Source organism: Dromaius novaehollandiae, chromosome 2, assembly GCF_036370855.1.
Source record: "Dromaius novaehollandiae isolate bDroNov1 chromosome 2, bDroNov1.hap1, whole genome shotgun sequence".
Classification (NCBI taxonomy): domain Eukaryota; kingdom Metazoa; phylum Chordata; class Aves; order Casuariiformes; family Dromaiidae; genus Dromaius; species Dromaius novaehollandiae.
In genome coordinates this window covers 38,921,662-38,949,531 of record NC_088099.1, presented here as the reverse complement: position 1 = coordinate 38,949,531, position 27,870 = coordinate 38,921,662, and the positions used below count along the sequence as shown (strand labels likewise).

The 27,870-nt window shown below is 40.4% G+C and overlaps 1 protein-coding gene across 1 annotated transcript; it reads right to left on the bottom strand.

Annotated features, from left to right (window-relative positions):
• Nucleotides 1-68: 68 nt before the first annotated feature.
• On the bottom strand, nucleotides 69-26,080 carry SPMIP4 (sperm microtubule inner protein 4). Its single transcript, XM_026103724.2, has 9 exons — nucleotides 25,953-26,080; nucleotides 20,792-20,968; nucleotides 15,507-15,578; nucleotides 9,596-9,625; nucleotides 7,514-7,698; nucleotides 5,051-5,139; nucleotides 3,779-3,953; nucleotides 3,477-3,568; nucleotides 69-890 (listed from the first exon to the last, which is right to left on the bottom strand). Exons 1-9 carry the CDS (start codon nucleotides 26,078-26,080, stop codon nucleotides 69-71), a joined length of 1,770 nt encoding a protein of 589 aa, XP_025959509.2.
• Between the last annotated feature and the right edge of the window lie 1,790 nt (nucleotides 26,081-27,870).

The following is a 27,870-nucleotide window of genomic DNA, read 5'->3' as shown; positions in this document are numbered from 1 at the left end:
AAGGACATAGAAGTTGTATTGAAGTACTTTTTATTTGTTACTCTGTTCTTCAAGACTGAAGGAATGTATCAGTTGTAGAAATAAAAAGAATTGAAACCACAGAATTTGTGTCTTCTTCTCTCAGTAATGTTATCTCTGAGATCTTTTGTCTCTCCTTTAATAGAATCATGAAAATGTTTGTGTGCTGCTGTCTTTGAGAAGGAATCATGCAGCTCCAGCAATGTTGTCCGGTGCTGAGGAATCTTATAACTAGGAATACATTCAGGCAGCGCTGTCTTTCTTGGCCTGTCCTCTGATCTCCATAGAGGCTGGCTTGCTTCTTGATGCCAAAGCTTGTGCATGATAGTTCCGCTTTCCTCACTCTTTACATCCTGTGGTAAGCTAGGCATATGTAGACTACCTCTGTTGTTCCGTATTCTATATTGGTCCAAATGGCTGGGCTTCAAATCTTTATAGGAAGGGGAACATACAGATTTTGGAAGGGATTCGATTTTGGGCCTTCCTGCAAGCTGCCTCCAGTACAATGCTTCTGTTTGCCACGCATCAGTGATTTTCTGAAATTTGTTTGCTGGTGGCCTTGTATCCAGATAATCATCTTTCTGGTAACTTATCTGAGACAGATGGGCCTGCTTTTGGCTCACATCCCATTTCTGATCTGTGTTTTCTGTCACTTTGCACTGCTCATTGGCTGTTGCTTTTATTTTACTCAGCATTGTGTCTGAGTAGCTGGGTGCAGTGGTATGAACACTGTATAAAGGTGGAGGCATCTGAACATTGGAGGAGTGCTGTTCTTGCAGAATTGATTCATGGGGATGTCGACCTTGAAGTAAACGTGCAGTGCGCCCTTCAAGAGGTCTCACTTGTGAAAGACTGGGTAGAAATGTTTCTTTCTAATGGAGGAAGGAACAGAGTTAACACCGTCATCTGAGACTCTTATTGTAGCAGGGACTGGTGTAACCATTGTCTGCAGCTAGTGAAATGATTAGTTATGGGTCTATCTTTAGTACTGCACATTGTGGAAAATGAAGGAAGCATCACACCTGGGAACTTGGACAAGTGCTTGCCTGCCTTGTGCCAGGCATGGGAGCTGTGTCACTCTTGGGCTCTGTTTCTCTCTGACAGTATGCAAAACAGATGCTGGTGAAGGGGAACAGCCCAGACATTGGTCCCTGCCCTGCCATATAGGGAGTTTAGATTCAGTCTTTATGCTTTGGAAAAGACAAAATATTCTGCTCCATTCCTATGCACAAGATATAAATGTGTAGAAATGTCCTGTGCCACCTTCTCCTTTCTTCTACAAGCATCTGTCTTCCAGTTTGTGATCCCTTAAGCAATGTGACAATATAACAGATGACTTGCATTAGTGTGTTTTTAACTTTGTTTAGGAACAGTTACAAGTGGAACTAAGGAGGCTCACTGGCATGTGGCCTTTTAGCTCCTTCAATCACAGTTTGATCTGCTGCTTGAATACTACTATCCTGTATTAATTATTTGTAGTGTTGATGCTTTGGATACTAGCACTGAGTCAAAGCAACATTGTACTAGGAACTGTCCAAACAAAGTAAATCAGAGCTGTACCCAAAGAACTGACAGTCAAGAAGTTACTCTGCTGAACAATCTGAGTGTTTTTTATTAAATGTATGTATCCTTTAAATGTGATAGTATTGTTCAGATAAAGCAGCATGGCCTTTTCCAATCACACTTTGGAAACCAGAGGGCAATAAAACTGCTCTGTTTTGAATTAATATAAGCTGCTAGTTTGGATTTTCGTTTCCAGGGGCAAGCTGTTGGAAGTGTTCTTTAAAGTGTTCATCAGCATAAAGTAAAATATTTGCTAGTTCACCACATTGGAAAGAGAGCAAGCCAGACAGCTTGTCTATTTCAGATACAGGGATTCAATTATCAAAAACCTGTAAATACCCTTTTAAAGGGATTTCATTACCTATATTTTTTTAAAAGTCCAATAGAAAAAGCAGGACAATTTTGGTACTTTTCATCTAGGACTGTTTTCTGGAATATAACTATGAAAATTTTTACTTAGCTGCCTCGCTTCTTGTGTCTCTTTGCAATCATACCTGAAGGCATTAGAGACAAAGAAGTTTGAACCTACAAGTGCTGTAAAGCCAGCAATGCTGTGGGAGGGTGAGTGGGAATCCATTCCTTCTGTTTTACCAGCAAAGTTGTTTAGTCAGCTACAGTCCACTAAACTTGTATATATACTGTGCATGACAAGGCACAGGTGTCACTGAAAAGGCTTAAGTCACTATAGGTAATGATCCAGGAGCAAAAAGCAGCTCAGCTTAATTTGCTATGTTTATACAGCATGTAATACTTTGCTTGCATGTGTAGTGTTTAAAAAAAATAGTATCTCTTCAGTTTTACACAGACCACACTGAGCATCAAAATTGCTGAAGACAATATGCATGGAGTTTCCCAATCTAGTTTTATGTTCTTCAGGGTACCTGTGCATTAAAATAGAATCCAGTGGTTTTAAGGAACTACATGTTACTGATGTACCTTTAAGGTAAAAAGGCAAATCACTCATGTAAATGGAGGAGGATGGACTGTAGAATACACTATGCCAAACTTACATTGGTGTAGCTAGTAAGGAGACAATAGCTTGCAATGGTACTAGGTTTTTTATTGAATGAGGCAATGTGCATAAAGTCAGTAAGCTGATGACTGAAGTGAGGCTGATTTACACCAGCTGAACATCTACGCAATACGTTTCAGTCTCTGCAGTGCTGTACCATTCACAGGAGAGCTGCCAAATCACTTTATGGAGATTATTACAGGCATACCTCATTTTACTGCGCTTCACTTTATTGTGATTCACAGATATTGCGGTCTTTACAAGTTGAAGGTTTGTGGCAACCCTGCATCGAGCAAGTCTATCAGCACCATTTTTCTAACAGCATATGCTCACTTTGTGGCTCTGTGTCACATTTTGGTAATTCTCACAATATTTCACTCTATATTTTTTTAGACATAATGCTATTGCACACTTAATAGACTACACTACAGTGTAAACATAACTTTTATATGCACTGGGACACCAAAAAATTTTGGTTTATTGCTTTATTGCGATATTCACTTTATTGCGGTGGTCTGGAACTGAACCTGTAATATCTCCAAGGTATGCCTGTACTCATATGTCTTAAGGCAAATGCTCCTTTAAATTGCTATCATGTGTTGGTGGCAACTTTAAAAGATAAGATAAAAAATAAGCACATAATCACAGTAACCTCCCTCCAAAACCTGGAACAAGTCACTAAAGTATTACAAAAATTCTGTCGACCAGCAGTGTCATGTCTGATCTACTATACTGAACTTTTGTCTCTGTTTTAGAATGCCCCTTGTCCTGCACTTGTGTATTACCAGAGGGAAGGTTTAGTTCTGCTAGCTGAATCTGGGAATACTCTTGCCAATAGTACTTGTGGCAGAAGCATCAAATTCTTAGTAACTGCAGTACTTACAAGTTCCATGTCTTCTCCTAGTTCTTGCGTTAATTTGTCAAGTACCTTCATGTCATAGTCATCCAGGTTAAGGGGATTCATAGGACCTCTGCCTTAATGGAGACATATTTTATTGTCACACATTCTTGTTAGGGAAGTGAGAACGGTCAGTCACACAAACAGGGAAAAATGTCAGATAATCTACAGCTTTTGTGATCTTTATTACTGAATTACTGATGAGTTTTCTAGAGAGAACTGGGTGCTAATATCATCTGGTCTTTCATTGTTATCTCAGGTAAATTATTTTAACAAAAAATGCCTACCTGTGAAGTCCCGACTGTATGTTGTGATCCACTGAGCCCTTTCACTGTTTCGTAACATATTGGTTGTTCTTGGAGAGAGTTTATGTTCTAGATCTTTAAGAGTGGAGTTAGGGGCCACTGTCTTTGGTGGATTTGGACAGTATATTTGATCCTTTTGTTCAGCAAGCTTAGGAAGCTGAAGGATAAAAAAGAAATAGGTAAAGCGTAAACCAACTGTGTTTTGCATAAAAATACTGTTTTAAAGCTTTGAAATAAAACCCCTAGAAATGATCTCTTTAGAATATGCTAATAAAAATGTGGTTGAAAAATATCTTTAATACTTCATTGCCACCGAAGTAGAAGATACAACAGGTACATAGTTTAGTTGAACACAATCCAAATAACTTGGAATCACATTCTCAGTAGCCACGCCTAGGCAGAACATTCCATAGTATATATACGCTCCTTTGCAGTCATACTAATAGCGTACCTTAAAAGGGACTGCCACTTACCTTTTTCCCTGCCACATCTGTAAGACTTTGTGTCTAAAAAGGCAGTATCTGTATCTTTGTATATCTCTGTCTTTCCCTACACTCGTCATGACTTTGGTCTGTCATCAAACTTTAGGCTACATCCTTTTGGGAAGAGAACTACTTTTTAACCAAGCTGAAGAACAGTAGAAACCTGACCATTCATCAACAAATTCACTCTTCTGCTTCGTGGACCAGCCTAGCCCTTCCATCACTACAACTATGTAAGGCAAGGCTAGAGAAAGAGATCATCTACAGAGAGGGTGTGTTTCCTTCAAGACATGGAAATAGAGACACCAGCCTGTCCGTATGTTGGCAGGACTTGTGGAGAGTTAAGAAAGAGCATAGATCTCCTGCTGCCCAAACCCATTTCTTTGAAAGGCAGCCCTTATCTGGGCTTCTGAAAGGAGAAGCGCCCCAGATATATGGTCAGTGAACATTCTTGCTGCTTCATGTGCTTCTTATCTCCACAGCTACCTAGCTAGGTCCTAGGAGACATAGTTAGTTCTTAAATTAAAAGACTTTCATCACAGGACAGCCCGTCAGCTTCTGGTCTTGTTTATATACTGCTGAGGTAGATGAAAGCTCTCTCTAAAGTCATTTGCTCTTTGTTTTGTTTATGTGATGCCTAATTCATGACTTGCAAGTGTTTGGAACAATATAGTATTTCTCTGTTTAAAATTGTCTCCTGTGAAAGGGATGCAGTCAGGTTTGATTAAAATAATAATAAAATGAAAGACATTTTGCCATACGAATGACATACATGGAAGTATGTGTGCTGTCCCAGCCAATGCACAGCCTCCTTCCGGAAGTCAGAGGGAATACTGACCACTTCGTGCCTGTATGGATTACCTGCAGCAGAAATAGTTAACATATTCCAATGCAACACCATTGATCAGAATGACAAGTGGATCTGCATTTTAAGCTGTAGATTTATGCTTGCTATACAGGCAGCTGTGTTGGTGGAAGAGGTTACTTGTGTGAGCTGCTGATAGGTCTTTTCTACCTTGTGAGACTGACGTCATGGATCTGCAGGCAGAACTCGTCTGCACTCTTTTGGCACCAGATCAGCAGGGTTAGCCCAGGTCACCCATTTAATCAGCTGAAGTTAACCCAGCTGCCTTTCTGGAAGCACTCAGGTGAGTATCTGCACCAGCAGATCTGCAGGGTCAGTTGTCTCAGGCAGAGAGGTGGTGACAAGCAGCAGAGGGCTGAATCCCCTGAACATAGCTGACTGTGCAGAGGGTCATCTGCCCATGACCCACTGCAGGAGATCTGGATTGATCTAGACACCAGCTAGGAAGATTCTTATTGCATTTTGTGTGCATGGTTTTTACAAACAACAACAAGACAACGAGATCAATAAGGTTTGATTAATTGTGATGGTGGCTCTATACCTGTAAAGTGACCTTTAGAGGAATAACTGGGTGCCACTAGATGTCTTATAAAAATGAGACTACAGTGCGTGCTTGGAAGGACTTCATTTCTAACCCTGGCTTTGTCACTGCTTTTTTTCTTCAGCTTTTCTGTCTCATATACCCTATGTACCTCACAATGACACTGCCAGGATTAACTACATAATGGATGCTCTGAGCTTTGTAGAGGTAAGATGTAGAAAAGGCACAAAGCTTTTAAATATATCCTTCCAGTGGTGAAAGTCACCTGGATGTGCTCTGGGTTATCTGGACTTAACCAGAGATTTCTCCCTCCGTCACTGAGACCTGGAGTGTCCTGATCTCAGAGGAAGTCAAACCATATGGAGGGAACAGCAAATGAAGTTCAAGTATTTTCTAAGTGTCAACAGTGGCTGCCCCTTAAGCTAGTAATTCTGAACTTGATAAGCTTTTCTGGGAATAGATCTTGACCTCCAGTGATCCTCGTGTTGCGTAAGAACAGGCTTTGCAAGTTCACCTGCATGCATGTGATTGCTATTACTTATATTGAACAATGATCAGTGAAGTGATTAAAAATAACTACTTCTAGCATATTTTGTGGAGAGATTTTTGTTTCTGATGGACTAAAAACTACTCATGTACACAACTAAAAACATTTCTGTACAGCACTGTGGCAATGACTGGGAATGGCAGCTAATTAATGCAAACTGACATCCTACTTGACATTATCAGCTTTTACTCTACTGAAAGCTTCTTATCCACACCAGCATATGCTTTTTCTTTTTTGTATAGTTATTGTCAAGTCCCCTCCTGGCAAGCACTGCCATGGCAAACTGAGATGCTGGCAGACACCTTCTTGCACCAGGAACTCTCTTATTATGAAAAGGCCTGCTTTTTCCTGTCCCAAATACCTAATAAGCCTGTGGGGTCAACAGCTGTCAAGAGCTGCTCATCAATTCATGCAGGTGATCTGCAAAGTGTTCCAGAAAGAAATACCTTGCAAAAACACAACACAAACAACTGCCTTCTGGGAAAAGCAGACCAAAACCAAGAATCTCATGCTCTTTTCCTGCCACTCTCAGAGCCAAATGCCATTAAATGGGATTGATGACTCTGGCTCTGAGGTCTGCTAAAACTCAGTGTAATTGAATACTGCTCTAATCAGCATTAATTTTCTAGTGAAAAAAGTCACATTGCTAGGGTTAAAAACAAATATCTCAGTGATGGCTTACATGGTAATCTGAATATAATGAATGTCTAGGGCTTCATCCCAGCTTCATGAGGGCTAAAAAGGATTGCTTTGTCACTCTGGAGCTTGTTCTACCATCTGTGTAGTGATTACATATTTTTAATCATTCAGCACTCATTCCAGGGGTACCTCTGTTGTCCTCAGTAGATTTATGCCAGGCATGGCTTTGGCCCAGAAACTGCAAGTTTTTGATTCCTCAGATGCATTTTTTTCCTTTCCTTGCCACTCCCTGGGACTGTGAAGAATTATTTGCCTGACCAGAGATATCAAATAAGCTGAATGATACACCTTGCTTTTGTAGAGAAATAACAGCCAATCTAATAGCTCCATTGGCTCCTGAGGCGGCAAGGCACTCACATGAGATAGAGGTTAATTCAGCATTCTCAGTGCTGAGGTATCGCCCGTGGAGTTTGCAGCTATCAGCATGGAGAGCTCCAATTTAAGCCAATGTGCTTAGCTTGACCACTGATAATTGTCAGATTCTGTCTCTGTTAAGTGTTATTTTAAAGCAGAAACAAGACTTCAGTAATGTTTCTAAATTAGTGTCAAGAATAAATAGAAAACCAACCGAATGCTCTCTTACCTTTGGTCTTCCTCAGAACAACCACATCAAAAGCCTTGGTAGGGGTATTGGGATGAAAAGGCTGATGATGGCTTGCCTCAACCCCAGTGTATCGATCCTCAGTTGATCTGAAGTTTGGGAACATGGTGTACCTAGAGATGTGTGTCTGGTAGGGATGAGAGGTGGGAAAGGGCAGGCACAGTGGTCTTGGATTTGTTTGGGTTGGCAGGAAGAGCAGAAAAAACCAAAGTTTCCTTATTTCACATTTCACAGACATTTTAACATTGAAGATAACACTCTGCAAGAACTAGGAGAGGAGTAGCAGAGAAACCTTAGTTCCTTGGTCCTCTCTTGCTTGCACCCTACAAACTATACTGGATAGCATCATATTCAGGAATTTCCTCTGGCCTTAATGGAATGTGGGACAGGAGGCTCTGCAGGGAGAGGGTCTAGGAGCGATAAATGACTGAAGAACTCGTGAGAAGGATTTCCAGGGAAAAAATATTTCCTGTAGACACTGGAACTGACAGAGATGAAGGGATAAGTAAAGCAAGATTGTCCTGAGGAACAGTGTGAAGAAAAGAAGAGAAGAAGGGGGAAAATAACTGGTGGAGAAAATCCATTAAAACAGAAACAGTCTTATCTGCTATACACAAGTGCAACCTTGAGAAAAGCAGATTTTGGCTTTAGAAATGAGCAGAGAAGGATGGCAGATGCAATCACACTCATTTAAAAGAAACATTTGCTCTATCTGCAGAACTGTAAAAAAGGCTAAGGCAGAAAGCAGAAGAAGGAGAGGAGGTTGCTCAGTGAACACACACAGCCATTATATATTTCTCTGTGCTGTACCGGAGACTATAGTATCTCTAGATATGAGTCACGCTGGGTGTGATTTTCTCTGGCAGTAACTATGTCCTCCATGGCAGAAACATACTTTGACCCTTCAGATATAATTATTTTAAACAAATCTGGGGCTTAATTGAACAAAACTCCAAAGGAGTGTACATTAATGTTCATACAGGGATTTAATGTCATTGGATCAGAGCATTGGTTGCTATTCATGTAAAAACAGAATAACTAACTGCCCTACTATGTCAGCATCCAACTTCAATGGCTCTGGTAGCTGCCAACCATTTATTACCATAAACTAGTCAAATATAAATTGTACATGCTTACAGATACTCAAATAAGTAGCCAGAAGTACTGTTCCTTAAAAGAAAAGAATTGTAGCTTTTGTACATAATCGGTCATACCAACTCATATTTTTTTTATGTGGCTTAAGGAAAGGGAAATGCGGATTTCTGATTCTTGTACAGCTCCAGTTAATAACAACTGACCCTCTGCTTGTGAAATCAAAATTTGCCCCTAAGAAGACATTCACTTCTGGGAGGAAGGAGAGTAAAGCTGAAATGGAGCTTTGTGGGATACTGAGAACTGGAATTTCGTGGAAAGTGTCCACATTGCTGTGGCAGTTCTTTTCAGCTTTCAGTTTGTCATGATGAAGTAATTCAATAACTAATTAAAATTCTGAAATGGCAAATATCTTCCAAGGAAAATGAAATGGTGGTTTATTCCAGTAAGACAGAGTAGCACCCCATTTTGATCCTTCTAAACTTTACCATGACTGCATATAGTAGCTTACTGAGAATAAATACCTTTTTCCAACTGCTGTAGAAAAAACGAAACAGCCTCCACCTTATAGGGAAGCCACACTCCTGAGGCTGTGGATCATGAGGTAACAAGATGTCTCACCAGCCTGTACTTTTGCTAGGCTTCTCTCCCATAAATCTGCTGTATCCATGCCATAGATCCCCTATCTGCACTCCCAAGTTCTTCAGTTCACACCATGTAAATAGGCTATACTGAAGTGAGCCAGGAAATTTGATTAGCCCGTAGGATGGGTGTACTAGGCAAACACTGCTGACCTGCTAACCCTAACCCTGTCATTATATGCCACATTCAAGAGAGAGCTTTTTGCTTAGTAACTTTGCTGCTGCTTATTGCCCAGGAACCTACACTGTACAATTATGACTATAAGAGAAAAGACTTGCCTTTTTATTTCATTAAGAAAGATAAGGTACAATGCAAGTGAAATGTACTTACTTAGCCAAACTGTCTGGCGGCTTATGAAGCCTATATTAGAGAAGAAGAATATTTAGTAAGTAACTTGAAATGTCCCATGTACATTTGCACCTCCCACATTTAATCTGAATCACTGCAGTCAATATACATTAGAGACAAATCAATGTGTAAGTACTGCAGACCGTATTCTTACTGATATCGCTCATTCTGTGAGAAATGCTTTATGTTGCTAAGTGCCAAAGCTGAAAAGGCTCCTGGAACAAGCAATGCACAGAATGTCTTTTTGAAAGGAGCGAGGGAAAATATCCAGCCTCTTACATTTCTGTGTAATACACTCTATATTAAATAAACAACTGCATGCACTATTTATAAAAAGAAATCCTTTTATCAGTAATGCAAAACAGAAAATATATCATCGTAGTCATAGTTGTAGAGAAAGTATTCATTCATTCAATGCAGATAAATTAATTATATTTACCATAGAGACTTATTTTATGCTTCAAATAAATTTTAAAAAAGGAATCAAAAAAGAACACTAACTCTAAAGGGCAAGAATTTCATCAATGAGGCTAGCTAAGAGTCTCTTGGCAATTGCATCAAGACAGAACAATGTCTAAGAGTTAAAAAAATAATTTGCTCTAGTTCTTTGTGGTATGAAGAAAAAGAGAAAAAATGTTTGAAAGATAATATTACTGGACATATGTATGATCTGATACAGAAATTAAGTGGTTTATCAGAAGCTCCAAAATCTCATGTGTTTGGTGAGGAAGGCTAAATTACCAGGCATTGCTTGAAAGGATCTTTACAAGGTATGGATAGGAAAGACTGCCTGATGATAATCTTTTTTTTAGTCTTTATATAGTGTATAGTCTTTATATAGTATCAGTGTTCTTGATTCTACAAGCCATATACCAAAACCTACATATGGCCAAGAGCCCTAGTATTTCTCGGTGAGGAGAGAGATACCCAGGGTTCATTCCAAAGTGAGAGACAGTGATAACTTTTCAGGTTTCCCACTGCTCAGTTTGAGGACAGAGCTGTGTGGGATCCTATTAGTCCCCATGGGGACTCCATCATTTCAGCCTCAGCTGTTCCTGGGGGAACTTTCTTCCTCCCACAGCTGGGAATTACCCAGTAACCGGATTAAATGGCACAGCCATGGCATAGGAGCTATACCCAAACTCTGTTCAAGCCACCTGAGACTCAGGAGCTGCAACTTGGCCACTCCATCACTGAACTGGACTCCATAGAAATAGATGTTGTACAAATACAGAGAGGAAACATGGCCCCTTCCTCAGAGAGCTTAGATACAGTCTTGGGCTCATTAATTTCCATACTGTCATCGGTGTTTTGATGAATTACGTGTCCAAGATCAATTTTGCTCAAACCGTAATACAACATGTAAAAGTAACACATTTCACTGTGAAATATGTTTTATCACAGGAGAAGCTATGGGACTCAGTGCAATCACCATAAGGTGTCATATCTCAGATTACCATGCCAGAAAAACTCATGGCTCTACTGAGCATGAGGCTCTGCTGAACAAAAGATCTATTTTCCTGTTAATGTGTGATGCTATAAAAATAACAGGATTTAAACAACTATCAAGTTCTGGCACCTATTTGCATACTGCTATATGTGTAATGACCTGGAACTCAGACTCAGACTTTGTGTCTGTCTTGAAAAATGAAAGCCTTTACAGAAATAGCCACACTTACAGAAAAGCAATCTTTACACGTTTATTCTACAAATACTTTTAATTGATTTTCCACTTCTACAGATAGAACAAAAATTGTCTGGCGCTGGAGATATAAGGTTGAAGAAAAATAGTTAGTGTTTATTCTCCACTTACTCACATTGCGTTGGATTGCATTCCCTGTTGCATTCCACATTGGACATATTCCTGATATAAATGTGCAAGTATAAGGAGAATCAGTCTCCTTTGTGCACTAGCATGGGAGAACTATTTACGTACCTTTATAGAGCACTTTTCATTATATTATCTAAACTTAAGACAGCAGTAAAATAAGGATAAGTATGCATTTCCATGACTACCATGATTTAGAGGGGCTTTGTGAGCTCAGGTTGTAACAGCCTACAAGGCCTAAGTTTTTCAAAAGTGGACAGTTATTTAGAGTGTTTTTTGTATTTTAAAACTTAAATTGGATAATCAAGCCTGAAGCTACTTAGGATGGATAGCGGCATAAAAGTGGTAGAGCTCTAACTGGGAGGGGAGAAAGGAATAGTAATTTGCCCAAATTTGGCTCTGAGATGCCTTCACTGGAGTTCTAGTAGACTTTTGCTGAAGCTTGCCAGTATCACACAAAACGTGGTTGTGCGGTAGTATGTTATGTGCCTCTTTATGTTCAGTCCACAGAGGATGTGGGGTCTGTCACAGTCTCTCGAAAAGAAGTAATGCTCAAGCTGGAGAGACATGCTCCCAGTTTTGGGGAGCCCCAGAACAAACCCAGGGCATGGTCCAGATGGAGACTGTCCCTTTTCTGTAGTAATGAGTACACTGTGGGCAGTCATTGAACAGTTTTTGATTAAAATAGGCATTAACCAGGTTGCACGTCAGGGAGTATCCATATGGAGAACACTTCTGCTTGTGCTTCCTCTGCAGCAGTTCTCTGTCTCCCCTCATGGTGTAGTGCAAACCAGTGGATGCAGAGACTCAATAGCTCGGAAATGCTGATAAAAGACACATTGAAACCTGTGTGACCTCCTTAAGGGCTCCAACTTCCCACAAGTTTTGTACTGTCAGATACCTGATAGATGCCTCTACAGAGCTGGTCGTAATCACAGGTGTGGTACTGGCCTGAGAATGGTGCAGTGCAGGGAGCTGCATGGCCTTCAGCTTTTCCAGATTAGGCCAGAGAACTTTTTGCAGCTCTTTCCTGTTAGTTCACTATGTACTCAGTAAATTATTAAGAGAATAAGATTTATTACTTTTGCCAATTTTAACAGGAAGAAAATTGCTACCTGAGAATAAAACGTTTCACATCTTTAAATTGGCTTTCTTTGCTGCTCTTGATTCTTGCAAAGGGAAGCAATCACTTATCTTGCCTAACCTTAAACCCTGCTTGGTCAAAGAGCTGCAGGTCGGGGAACCAGGGGTCAGGGAGCTGGCGGAAAGCCAGAGCAATGGCATTGCTATGTCACATGGTAAGCAGTGAAAGAAGACTAAAACCCACACAGAAAAAAAGCCAGTATTTATTCATTCTGTTCTGTCACTGGACCCACCCAAAAGCTCATTGGTATGACTTGCCTTGGCAAGGACAGCTGCAGACACTGTAGCCTGATTTAGTGTGTGTTTGTGGAACTAGTGACACCTACCAGAAGATGATCATCTTGTTAGTGTGGTCTACTCCAAAAGGGAGCAAAGGCCTTTCAGACTTTGTGGCCTTGTTTGATCCCTTTGGCCAGTAATGTGAACTTTGGAGGGCTCATTACACCTTCCTTTGGATGGAAGGAGGTGATTACGTTTCTCTCCTTAGGACATCTGACTGACAGAGAAGATGTGGCCCATTTCTAATGCACTTACAAAAGTAGATGTGTATGAGTCAAGTGATTCATTCTAATGCAAAATTGCACAAGGATATGTAGTGTGCATACTTAAGACAAAGGCAAAGTTGCCCCATGAAGGCATACAGAGTTATTGCAAATGCCTGGTGATTCATTTCTCACAAAAGACTTATGGCTCAAAGGAGGCCTCACAGGCTATAAGGTAAATAACCTGAGTGTTAATAGTGTTCCAAGTAGGCCTGCAGAGCACCGCTCTTTGGGTATTTTACAGGAAAGGTTCAGTGTGGCTGTCACCATCTGAAAGTCCCTGACAGCAGGGAGAGTAATTGCTATGAAAGATCTTGAACTATCAACACAGCAATTTTTTTTGTATGTGTTTCACTTTTTTTTAAGGAAATACCCTTTCCTTCAACTTAAAAGTCTTTAAAAGTCAGAGAACATACAACCTCATAGAAAAAAAAAAGCTCAAACTAGTATAAAGCAGACCATAAAATGTTTTAGAGACCCAGCATGTTTCAGATTAAGATGGGAATGCAAAACTGATAAAGTACATCAGTGTGCAATTGGTCAAACATTCGGTGTCTAAAGTCGTATCCTTTTCAGTATGTACGGGGGCAGAGTTTCATCTACCCTTATGAAAAACATCCTTCTTCCTTATAGAGCTAGCACAAGGACAGATAGTAACAGCAGTCCCTGGTACTTCCTTTTAAGGAAGCAAATTCCTAGGAAGGTGCTATAATCTTTGTCCCAGCCTGGGTATATGGCTATTTCATTCTGTTGAGCGACTGGCACGAGGAATGTGCTTTCTAGGAAATGAATGGGTCTCAAAGCATCTTTAACCAAGATCCATTTGAGGCTGGCCTAGCCTGGGAATTACTGAAAACACAGCAGACCTCCTACCCATGCAACAGGTGGTTTTTGCTTTTACTCCACACTCTGCCTGTGCTGCTTCTGCTGTTGTCTCAGGGTCAGCAATATAAGTGTCACATAACAGGACACTTATTTGGCTATCAAGCCACAGAGGACCAGATTGTTCCCTGGCATCACTCTGCTGCAGTCAGTGGAGTTTTCTTGAAGTTGCGTTAGGCCCTCTAAGATTAAATAGAACAGAATCAGACAGCTTGACTAAGCAAATGAGAGACAAGTGGAAAACCATGTAAATGGTCAGGGTTAAAAGGTAAGTGAGCCTGATTCTGCATCCATTTTATATCTCAAACTTGGGACATTGTGTGCACGGTGCAAAAATGGGCTGGACTGTGCCCACTTTGAATGGACATTTGTCTTAAAGCAACTTTCAAATGATCCATTATCTTCTTACAAAAGTGCATTCTGATGGGCCAGATCTTGTCGTGTAGTGCCTGCGGAACTTGCCCAAAGACATCGTCCTTGTAGTCCTAGTCAAATTACGCCAAAGCAGCTCATCCAATGCCTCTAATATTCACTGCTGGTCAAAGGCTACAATCTGTCCCAGTAAAAAGTAGTTTTGGCCAGTACACTCTTGTAGGCAACCAAACTCACCTCTGCTTGTTCAGCATACTGTAATGAGGTAGTAAAAATGGGAGCCTGTGAAGAGCAGCGGACTACAAAGAACAGGGTTGCAGGTTTCCGTGTGTAGCTTCTGTGGCCAGCTTACACTTAGCTTTCCTGCTTTTCTGGAGTGTCTGAGATTACACGAAATGGGGAGCAGGTACCTCACAGAGGGAGAGCTAAAGGGAAGCTGGTGAGGGTCACACAATGGCCCTCACAGCCCTAGAGATACAACCCAGCAAAATCATTGCAGAATTATTCTGAGGTTTCTAATATGCACTAACTATATTTTGATGTATAGTTAAGCTAATGCTAATGTGAGAGGTGTAACTTGTTCATTTTCTGCTTTTTAAGATTTACATTCATACTTTACCTTAAATCTAAAATCTTGGACGTTTAATCGAGCTTAAATGCTTTGCTGGTGCCATCAAGTGGCAAAAAGTTGGATTGCAGCAATCCAACAACATCCAAATTCACTCAGTGTGGTTTCTCTTAAACAGTAGCAGTGAGGAAAACAATCTTTGTCAAGACTCTTCCTAAAATATTTCTGTATATGTATACCAGAAAAATAGACTGATATACACATGGCATCATAGTTACTTCAATTACTTCTAATTTAATCTGGATTCTAACTAACAAAAGGCTATTTTTGAGTATTACAAGCTGATAAATACAGAACCTGTAAAACAGATTCACAGACCATTTCAAAGAGATACTAAAGTGAAGGGGCACAGTGCCATGTTCTGAATGCCCTTCAAATTTTGTGTATCATATGTGCATTTCATATTGTATGTGCATAATGTGATTAGCATGGAATGAATAGTCAGTTTGCTGTTTTATTCACTAAGTACACAATCTGGTTAATGCAGTTGAAACTTACAGCTCATCATTCATACGCACATCACTTTTTTTCAGCTGGGCGACATAATAGTATTGTTCAATGGGAAGGCCTCTGTGCAAAGAGAAAAGCATAAATATAGAAAGTGTATGCTAAATACACTTACAATAAGCCAAAGCAATTGTAGTAAGAGATATAGATATGCCTTTGTCTTGATTTCTCAGATAACCCTTAATATCAAAATTCATAGATACTATCAATGTGGAAATCTGTTCTCAGATTCAAAATCTAAGTCATACAGGGCTGGATTTTGATAGGTGCTGAGCACACATGCCTGAATCCAAAATTTCTGAGAATGCTGAGCATTTCCACCTCCACGGCCCCTGACCGTGCACGTGTAACACTCAGTAGGAGCTCTGGGATTGCCTTGAATGGGTGCAGGTTCCACCTTCTGATCCTATCAGAAGTTGAGTTATTCCTACATTATGGAGAAGACTTTCAGCTCCTTTTGGTGTGAAGGGGCTCCCAGAATACAACCACACTGAATGATCCTTGTCACTGAAAAGAATCTGATGTCAAGACAGCACCATACTTGTCTTAGAGTTAAAACAAAAGAAACAAAGCAGTTAATAGGGGACATCAGGGGAAAACAAATGAGAGAGCAAGTGGTAGTGCCAAAATGAAGGAAATGCAGCTGGAAAAATCAGCCATAATCAGCAAGATTTTCCCTGGGATTAGAAATAGCCTTGTGGTTTACACCTTGCCCTGCTAAAGCTGAGCTTAACTCAAAAGAATGAATCAAGAGTCTGTTGCTAAGAGGAATGCGTGGCTTTAAATGCATGGCTGAAGAAGAGATGTGGGCTGCAAGAAAAGGAGGGAAATGATATGGAATCAGAAGGCATGAGTTTGAGTTTTATTTCTGGCTCGATAGGGCTCTCAGCCTGGGAATTGTAGCACAGTCTTAACAGGAATCTCCTTACAGCACTGCTCTGTATACCCCATGTCTAACCACTAGTTCAGAATGGCCGTTGCTCGCTCTCTCCTCTTCAAGCTGCCATTTCTGAGCTAGGCTTCCTGCAGGAGTGTGATAAGGAGCTGAGATGACTTCCTACATTAGCACTGGCTAGTGTAGCATATTCTTCCATGCTATGGATGCAGTCAATCCAGAAACATGGGCATCTGTGATCAGATTTAGCCTTCCAGCTCTCATGCAAGGCTCTGCGGCAGGAGGGAACATCTATGGAGCAGCAATACTCTAGCATTCTACTTATCACCAAATCCAGTGACGTAAGAGTCCTGAATGCTGATTTTGGGACTATCAACATATTCATAGGATTGCCATGATACAAATTCTTTTTCCAGCATCAAAATAAAAATCTGCTGACCTGAAAGTGCTTAATTTTTCCTACTTTTAACTACAGTGCTTTTAAAGATCCACCTTTTACTACTCTCTTCTGTGTTTGTTGCATGTGGATAGCATGACTCAGTAGGAAGACATTGCACTTGGGGTCTTTCAGAGCAGTGTCTCTGCAAACTGGCAGTAGTTTTTTTCTGAAAAAGATGGCCTTTGCCTTGTACTTTCTTTGAATCAAGGAGTGGATGATTTTTACATTGGAGACTGCCTCTCCCACCCAGAAAAGCATGTGTAGTTGTAGCAGTTTGGCTCTAACTTGGAGAGGGGGCACTGCTGTGAGTTGGGTTAGGACCAGGCGATCTCCAGGTGATCCTTCTGACCTGAGCCCTGCTGTGACTCCACCATTCTGAAAAGGAAGCAGTCCTGAGTTTTCCTCCCACTGCTCTGTGCACCCTGACATCTGCTGGGGAGCACTGAGCATTACTTCATTTTCCTCTTAAAATCAGCTGTGCCAGGTTGTAGTTTCTCATGTAAAAAAATTTCCTTTGGGTGTGCCCTAGTTTATATACTAAGGAAATTTACCAGCAGGTATAAAAGCCACATGTTAGTTACGTAGAGATGTGCTGAAAAAAATATTTTCTCTGTTTTCTTCTCATAAAATTTCATAGACATCTTGCAAAGTGATTTAGAAAAATGAAGCACAAGCAAACACATCCCTATTACTACTAGTTTGAAAACCGCAGAGTCTGAAACACCAGTATTTGCCCTGTGCACAATACTTCCACAGCCCCAAGTCCCACAGATGTATAGAAAATAACAATATTAACATAATCTAATAATACCTTATTTGCTAGAAGGCTATATTTAAATCAACCCCAACAGTAGGATCTGTTTTATTCAACAGTTTTTGTAAAGTGCTCATGAACAAGCAATATTTGCTCTGTAAAAATAAATTATTTTTCACTGTGGATATTTCCTGGGGCTTTATTTACAAGTTGCATTATAAACATACTTATTTGGGCTTCTGATACCTCTCATGCTGAAATTTGTGCTAGTGCTATCAGAGATACAGCCACAAAAATACTTCATTTGCATCTTGCTCCCTTCAGCTTCCTCCTCCATCATTGTTCACACTGCGGTAAATTCCTAATTATTGTCTAGCCTGTATCTCTGGTCGGTTTCACTGAGACCTGCAAAGGCAGCATCCTTGCGGGTACTGTAGCTCTGCTACTTATCTGGAAGCTAACCTGAGTAATTCAGAAACTCAGTGTGGAAGAGAGACTACTCTATTTTGCACCAGAGGTGACCTCATCAGAATTGTGAACACTTGGTATGCTCTGGACAAGACTTCTGCAGTATCACTTTGCTGTGAGGACACACAACAAAAGAATGACACCAATATGGTATTGTAAACTGGCTTGCAAGCCTCTGCTCTGTTCTGACGGCTAAGCTGGTTTTCTAGGAGAGGGAATTTAGTTCCCTTGTCTCATTTACCTTCCCTCTCATGGGGAGTCACCTCATGACTCCTACCTACGTACTGTGCCTGAACTGGCTAAACCCTCTCCTGCTCGCAGGGTGAGGGAAGGAACATTACCAGAGCTACACAGACTGTATGACACCTAGGCATTTTCCATATTGTGGAAAAGGGAAGGCTTGGTTCCTGACCTCTTTTTCTCATCAGACTGGGATTCACGTGCATGGATCAGGGGCTCTACACTAGTGTGCCCAGAAAACGAAGAAGGCAAGGAATTGCATATTCAAAAAAGAAAAACACAAGAGCAAAGAAAAGTCTGGTTTTGGGCTCATTAAGCATTCTTGCACTGATCCTATCACTGTGGGATCACAACACCTTGTCACACTCCTGGGAGGGAAGTCCCATCAGCTTCATTTTACAGAGAGGCTGGTTCATGATTGCAAAGAGCAGAGCAAGGATAGGAAGGTAGTTTCAAGTCTTTCAGTCATGTTTTAACTCTTGGAATGACCATGCAGATGCCTATCCTGAATATTCCCTTCCTGTCCTCCAGGGAAGCCTGCAGAGGTGAAGGCTATCCTTGAACTCCTCCAGCTCAGCCCTAAGCAGCAGCATGTTCTGCCTTCAAAACTCTCCTGTAAGTGAATGATGGTGACTTGAAATCTTCCTGACTGCCTCAACAACATAAATTTGGAATCATTTGCCTAGCTATCACTTAGCTAGCCAGCCCTCCCACCCCCTTTTTTTTCTGACTAATGCTATCATGATGACTAAGAAATTTGAGAACTGGTTTCAGTGGAAGTGGAATCAAGCCCAATACCATATATTCTGAACCCCTGGAGGAAGAAGCAAAGGTATGCTGCATGTCTGTCTTGCAGTGTAACAGGACTTCTGCTGTGAGAGTGTAGACTCATGTATTGCATTAAGACACTACTCCCTGATATCTAGAGATTATTTTTATAGGTCTAGACAGGGCTTTGTTAGGGTTAGGTTGCTCACCAAGGGGTTATTTGGGTATTGTTAGGTCTCAGGTTTGCAGACATCATCATGTGAGAATTTAGGATAGGAGCAGGCTTTAAGATCATACAGATCAATGAGCCAAACTTATGGTTGGATTTTTCAAGCAGGTTACCAGGTAATGATGAAGAGCTGGCTCAAGCAAGAAGCAGTTGGTTATTTTAGATCTGCCAGCAGGGACCTTCTGTTAGGGTTAGAGCTAGGATTTGGATTTTGGTTGATAGGATGGTGAGCTAAAGCCTTAAGGCTTGGCCTATGGGAGTGCCTGTTTGCATTTTTACCTGAGAGCTGCAACAGTCATCCAGTTCACTTGGCCTAATAGGGACCGCTGGGCTAAGGTTGAGGTTAAGGTTAAGGTCAGGAACAGGGAAAGGAGGAGCTAGACTCAAGCTCAGTTTAAGACCAGAGATACTGTGGGGGAAGCATAGATTTAGTACCAGCAGGCCCCTGTGTCTAGGGTAAGGTGTTTACTAGGCAAAAAGCACTGAGCTGGGGTTTGGGCTGGCAGGGAAGAGTGGGCATTGTGACTCTGTGTGCAAGGTGCTATACATTTTGCTTTTGCACCAACCCTAACCTAGTAGGCACTCCATGTCCCAAGTGAAATCCAAGCTCCAGGAGCCCAGTGGACCCATAACCTTGAGGAACTGTTATCATCTCAAGTGAAACTTCTCTGTGTGACCATCCGGACTGCTGTCCTTTCATGGAGTCAGGGACAGGGCCTGGACAGGGCGAGGCTGGGGAGAGCAGTCATGCCCTAAACTCAGGTGATTTTAGCCAGTGGTGGCATAGTGGGTGCAGTGCTAGGTATGCTCAGAAATTCACTGCTGAGACGGGTCTGATTGGCCCATGTGTAGTTCAGTGGTAGTCTTCAGTCAAGGTTATATCTTCTGACAGTAACAGAGCATCCAGGAATTTGGCATGACAGTGTTGCTGTTCAGTTTTAGAAGAGGAATTTGTGTGTGGTAAGAAGCAAGGATAAGGAGTCCTGACTCATAAAGCATCCACAGAGCTCTTCCTCTCAGCTATTGTGTAATGAAGTCTGATACCTTCTTTTAAAAACAGCTTTCTGAAAAAAACTGAGTGCCTGCTTTTCATGTTTATGCATACGGGATTTCTTGATACTGAGCATTAGTGTAAATCATGCTATTAGTGACATTTTTAAGGTCATGAAGGATGTTTGGGACAACAGCCAACAGTAAATTATTACCACATTTTGGACAAAAAATAAATGAAATATGGAAATCTGGAATTCTAAGAGTTTCAGCAAAACACACTGCAGAGGTTTATGGGTACCAGTGTATTCCTGCATTAATATTTAGAGCATCATGCAAAAGGGTAGTAGCTTACATTGCCCCATTTTTGGAATGCAGATATTTGCATGGCTCAGTCTGCATTGCTCTCTAATCTGTTTGCTGCCTATTGTTATTCTTGTTAAACACTCTTCACTTAAACATTTTGACTGTGTGAAGTATTTGTCTAGCCTACCTTGGCCAGGGGTCTACAGCACTACCATAATGTTGATGTCCTTTAACAAGTGCACAGGCAGGCTGGTCCTTTGCCCTGTGTTCTTCTGGCAATACAAGTAGTGCAGTTCCTCCATGCTCCCTCTCTGTTCCCCAGGGAAGCCTGCACCAATGAAGGGATTCCCTGAACTTGTTATATCTGAAAGAAAGAAGCCCCCAAAACATCCTTTAACAGCGGTAACAGTGATATTTACTTGAAACCTTTTTAAGAATGAAAACTCGACTTTACTTTCTTGGCTATGAGTTACCCAGCCTTCTTTTAGAGTAAAGCCATGATGGTGAACCAGCACTAGAAGTACAAGGGTGAATGGCCATCGTTTAATGAAGATGGCGTCAAGTCCATTATATTTTGATCAGTGAGAGGAACAAAGAAGCTGATAGATATGTGCAGCACGTGTATCTCAGAATGTAATGAAAGCGTAACTGCCAACACATAGATACCAGCACTGTCCCTTAGGTACTACATAAGTGGAATATGGTCAGAGAATATATGCAATGGCACAGATGGAAGGTTTAGCCTCTAATTCCCACTGATTTCAGATTTGTTATTTGTTCCTTTGAAAACCTCCCCTCTCCATCTCTAGAGAGGTGGGAGGAATGTTGTTCTTCAGTAGCTGTAATTCACGCTGAATGCAAGCTCTATCAGGCGCTTCACACAGAAGTGCTAGCGGCTGAATATATTCAGTACATTTCCACATATCTGTATTATTTGAAGTCAAGCAGTTCAATGTGTTTAGATGCATGCTCACCTCACGCAGTTTTGGTTTAGAGCTGTGAAAGTGGACACCAAACTCACTGATAATTTAACACTTCATTTTCTTTTGGGTTGCAACAATTTTCTAGTCAGGAGAAAATCCGCACAGCCAACCCTTTTCTTATTAAAAGAAATAAGAACTGAAAAAGGTGACTTAACCTTGATTCAGTTGTCCAGATTTTTCTGAAAACCTTATCAGGGAACACCTTTAAAGGGTAACTCAGACTTTGGGGAAGGAGGGGTAGGGTGTGTGGATTAAGCTATACTGGGAATAAGTGTCACTCTGCAGATCGTAGCTGGCTTCAGGTTTATGGTGTTTTTTCAGTGTAAGATTCCCCTAATTGTCTTTTGCTTGTTTTGCTGTGAAGGCAGAATAACATCCCTGAGTCCACATCTCCAAAACTGTGAGAAGAAATAAACTAATTTGGTGTATCTCAGTTTATCTAACGATGAAGTGGGTATTACAATCCTGGTCTTGGTCACAAGTATTTATAAGTCTTTTAAGGAAGAAAAAATAAATGCGAAAAAATTCTTCTTGGAGTACATTTAACTCAAAAGCCTCTAATTGTAGCAGGTATCCAAACAGACCATAGGGAAATCTCTGAGAGAGATCATGATCCACAAGGCAGGGACAGTGCTGTACTCCATTTTGCTCTTTGTCATTTCTTGGCAGTGGAGTACCATCCTATCATTTAGTTCGTTACTTGTTTTTTACCACAACTCTGCTGCTACCCTGTGCTGTTATGCCTTTATACTATGCCTTTATGTTATGCCTATGCTATGCCTTTATACATTTTGCCATGCCACAAAGGGTAGGATGAACCAAAATAACCACCTGATGTACTGCGGACTATCAGAGAGCTTTTCTAAGTTGCTAAGGAACCCAGCATCTATCTCTTGATAAAGTTCTGTTTAAAGCCTTGTTTCCGCTTTCTGAAAGTAGGAAGGCTGATGCCAAGTCACCTGCATGACTGTGGTATTTGTATTCATTAGGCTGACTCTCACTGGAAACATTAATAAATCATTCCTGTTGACTGCTGTCTACAGATTACTAAATTGGGGAACAACCACTTTACCTTAGACAGAAAAGACAAACATTGTACAAAAACGTAGCAGGCTCTGATCAGCCATTCAAATCAAACAAGGCTGTGCTAAGCTTAAAATGTTTCCAGTCCCTGTCTCAGAAAGAAACATTTATAGCTGATATCGATCCAGTGATATTAAAGATCTCAAGGACACAGAAAAAAAAAAAATTGTTTCTGCCCAGAGAATACCAAAGGAAGGCTAGAGTGGACAAAGTGTTAAGACTATATAGTGAACAATCCTTCACTGTCTGAGGAATATAGTCACTGACCTGATAAAGACTTTCCATTTCTAACTTCCATGATTCTAGATTTACTCTGAATTCTGACAGTTAGCTTCTAGCTTTGGACTCTTTTGTTCCAATAAACAGCAGAAAAATATGCTAACATTCTGGGATCACATGAATTTGCAAGTCTTCTAGTGCCCCCTTTACTTAAGGAAAAAGTTACATTTTTGCCTTCAACTTTGTCTCATTGTGGGGGACTCAAACCAAAGTGTGTGAATACAGTATCACAGAATGAGAGTTTGTAAAGGGATCCAGTAGCTGATTTGATCGGCACATGAGGATAATGCATCTAAGGAATATCAAATTCCTTAATCCAGGAATTCCATAAGGTCTGTGGAGACTGAGTTTTCAAGGGAGTAGGTAGGAGCTGGCTCTGCATGAGTTCACATAGGATGCATTTACACTGGTGCTTTAATTGGATCAGGAGTGCACTTTTGACATGAATCTCCCAATGGTCTCTACTTGCAGTGCTTTGGTCTTGGAGCAGATGAACTGGTTTCCTTCAGGGTTAAATAATCTGGAAGATGTGCTTCAGGAATGCACCAGGAGTACACTGAAGCGACAGATGGTCATTCCATCCCTGGAACCACACTAGAGGTAATCTGAAGTAAAAAACATCTGAAATGCATTTTATCTGGACCTCAAATCCTCAACACCCACTGTTTCACCCTACAGATCTTCTCCTGTAGTCTGCAATACTTGCTAACATAGCCATAGTCACTGTGTAACATCCTGATTTGATATTCAGGGAATATAATTAGTCAGTACTCAGCACTGGGTGCCTGTACCAGTGTATCTCAGAATGGCATCTTTTACATTCAGTTTTCACTGGTAAAAATCTTAGCAAACTAGTCTGACTGGATATGCAGGATTCACCTTGAAGGGCAGAAGTATTTTCTAAATATGAAAAGTAAGGGAGAGAGGCACTAAGATAAATTAGAGAGTTGCTATAAGCATGTGAAATACAGAATCTAACTTTACCTTTGCAAAACTGTTTGCCAATTTTGGTACATTTTTCTTCAAGGCATGAGGGTTTATGAACTGTTCAATGAATTAGTAGACAGAATAAACACAACATCTTTTTTACTCCTTTTTTTTCTGAAGCAGCTGAACCATTTTTTTTTATTAACACTTGCCCAATAAATGTATAAATTACTACATATGGCATCTTGAGGCAGGCTGTTGGCCTAAAAATTTCAGACTGAGTAACTACAGTTAGGCCAAATTACAAGCAACTGAAACTAGGGTTTTTTAACAAGAAATGCCAGGTAGCCTTTGGTCTGCCAGGATTATTACCACTTTTCCCTACATAACCTGTTCTGTGTTCATCTAACTCACAGATTCAGTATTGCATGACTGAATTTGCTCCACCAGGTGCTTGTTATATCAATACTGAATCTGATCATCTAATGACAGAGTAAAATGCTTAGAGTACCTAGCTTCTAAGTAGGCACAAACACACAAACATGCCTCTATTTTTTCCGGGTACTGTTTATCAGTGGAAATACTGATGACAAATAATTTAGTCCAAGATAATAAAGTAATAAATTTCATGGCTGCAGTATTTTAAACAGCTGAGACAACTATGTTCCATTTATTTAATCTGCTTGTAAATATATGACTAGAAAAAAAAGCACCATTTAAAAAACCTGTTTGATATTCTAAAACTTGTGGCCACCTTCTTTCCAGCTATAAATTGATGAGTTCACTAAAGTATGTGTTTACATTGGCAGAAAATGTAGCTCACTCTCTGTATTACCATACGTGTTTTCTTATCCATGGAGAAAAGACATGTTATGACCATGCTTGTTCTTATCTGTGTTTCAGTATTGGGCCTAATATAGTTGTCATCTGAAAGATGCTTTGCACGTCTGTTTTGACCCTGACTGTGTGGTCCATTTTGAGCTCAGTTCATCCTTTTCCTGGGTATCCTGTGTAGCCAGTGGAAATCCTTCCAGTACGTTCACTGGGATTCAGATCAGGCCTATAATTCAGCAAACTTTCTAGTCTGTTGATCATTAAAACAGTTCAGATGGAAACTCACCCAAACTCCTATAATACAAGACCTAAAACACAAAAACTTGCCTCAAGGAAGATATGTTAGTGGGGTAACTCGACTCATAGCTTGACAAATATGATGACCCAATAATATCAAAATACTCTGACTGGAATTCAGATGTCAGCTATGAGACTTTAGAAATAATGGAAAAGTCAGAAGTAATAGTTAAACAGAAGGCTCTAAGTAAGATGGAAACTAACAGTTTAGTTTCCTAACAATAGAGATAAAATCTCATGTCAAAGAACAGTGGAGGATCTGAGACTAACTCTTGAATCTGTTATGTATGTAAAAAATATAAATTTAGATCAAAAAATAATTTTGTCATGAGTCTTGAGCAACAAGGAGGTTCAGCTTTTCAAAACTATAAAAACTGCAGGAATTCAGTGATATCCTGCCCTAAAGCTAAGAGTATAATTGGTTCAGTAAAATATAATAAAAATATATTGATTCCTGAAACTTTCTGACTACACATTGGTGACTACTAAAGCAAAATGCAGGCTTCCTGACATTTAAAAATTTTATTTAAAAGTCTATCTCAGTAATTCTAGGTCAACCAATAATCTAGAAAAAAAAAGATACAGAACAGGAGTAGGTCAAAGAATAAGATGATTAAAGTTGGTGATAATTTTGTGGAATGTGCTCATTTTTTCAAAAGTAGGAAATACAGTATATAGGTTTCTATTCTTCTGAAAAATTGTTTCAGGAGATTTTGAGCACTAAAGTCACATTATAACATATTTCACTAGTCAGCTTTTCAGTTGTAATAATGTGTTTCCCAGGGATCTGAGAGACTATTGCATGAAGTTAAGAAAGAAAGAAAATGTTACAGAATTTATGCCAGGTTAGAAAAATATAATTGTTAGAAAACACTTTCTAGCAATAGCAAATGAATACCAAATACTTTTAACACATTTATGTTTCTCTACAAGTTCGGTTCTTACCTATCTTGTGAGACAGTTGGACGTGAAGGAATTTGAAGTGGAGTTAGTATCTCATTAGACTCAAAGGTTCTTGACAGGATGTCAGTTCCCTCCATTTCTCTATAGTAGTGGGCCAAGTCAGGTAGCATCGTCACGTTTCATATTTGAGCTTCTAGGGGAAGATACAGGGATGAAATGTCAATTGATCAGAGGTTCCACTAGTGCATCAGGAGGCTAAGGAGGAAACATACGTATGATTTCTGCCTAACTCTGGTCAAATATAGGCTATAAACAATGTTTGCTTTTAACTACTGCTACTAGTCATTTGTATCAGATTACAGAATAAAATGAGAAAAAGAGCCAGATTATATAAGGCATGTAATACTGTTGTTTTTTGTTACTTGTGAACAGGAGCTAGAAAAAAACTTTCAAGGCATGGCAGGAGAGCTTGGACCTGCCGTAAAAAAGCATCTCTTGTGATCATTTGGATTCAGCTTTGAGTTCCAGTCTCACTCTGGAAAGGACAATCTGTTGATACTTCTCATAGAAAGAATTTTCTCCTAATTGCCATGATTTCTCTTTCCTTCTGCCTTTGTGCTGAGGGGATATGCTTTCTTCCTCCTTTCACTTGAGGGAAATTGTATTTCAACACTGGTGGCACAAGCAGGTGGTCTGAACAGCTCTTTGTGAGGAAAGGTGCAAGATGAGACAGCTTTAAACCCTCTGATTTCTAGAAGCCCATGCAGCCCTTTATATCTGTACAAGTTGCCTCTGTTCTGAGCTGCTCAGGTGTGTGAGAGAAAAGCATTGGAACTTGTTCTTTCTACCCAGTGAAGCTCTGGTTAACAGCAGTAGGAGTCTGCTGAAAAAGCACCAGCAACTTCATAGATGAAGTACACAAAGAAGCACTACTCTTCAACAGGAACCAGTGGAGCATTCCCTTGTATCTGTGCCCTGCTTTAACTGGCAGAATCTTAGGTTTTTCTGAGGAAGCCCTTGTGCCCATATTTGCTCTAGCACAAGCCCAGTACAGGAGTGAAGTTTATAGGCATGAAAGGATGCACCGACTTTCCCTTTTCTCTCCACAAGCTGTGACAAGGGTCCTCCTGACTGAAAAAACAATGGCTCATCATTGGAAAAGGCTGAGAGGCCTTTGTTTTACCACCTTACATTTTTACTTGTACCTTTTATCCACTTCTGTATTGCTCCTTGAAGGGCTGCTAGCTTTTGGATATCGAGCTTACCAGGGCAAGATGAGTCTGAGGAGAGTTTCAGGGAGGAAGGAGCAATAAACATTCATCTCACTGGTATAGGCTTGCAATCTTGACTTTGGCAAAGCTTTGACAAAAGGGATATTTTGATCAAGTCTCCTTCTTTTCAGCTGTAAGTCAGTGAAACGCAAAACATTTCACTTCTCCTTATGAAAGTATGAAGCTATTCTGAAAATATTTATATATATTATTTTTCTAGGATGTCTGGAGGGGTTGGCCAGATGTATTGTAAGAAAAGCAGCTGATGTACTAAGTGAAAAGTCAAAATGAATTTTGTCATGCTGGTGGTTTCTAGAATGTTGGGTGGTCTGCTATGATGTCTACATGAGCACTATGGGAATCTCATACTGATGAGTCGGATTCAAATACTACTGGCTTGCAAAGAGAAAAATATTCAGAGCTGTTGATTTGAAATCTGCAAGGGGCAAGAAATAGAAGCCAGACTTTCTTTCCGGACAGACTGCTGTGGTTCTGTAACGTAATGCAGTTCTGAGTCCACATTATTCAGACTGTAGCTGAAGTTCCTCTCTATCCAGTTTTACTATTCTTTCTGTGAAATGTAAGGCCCTCACTGCTGGGGCCTATGACTAGTGGCTGTTTTTGCCCATGCCCACTGTGCATGTAGGCAGGTCCCACAGTACTCAGCCTCTCTCTTTTCAGCCCCACAA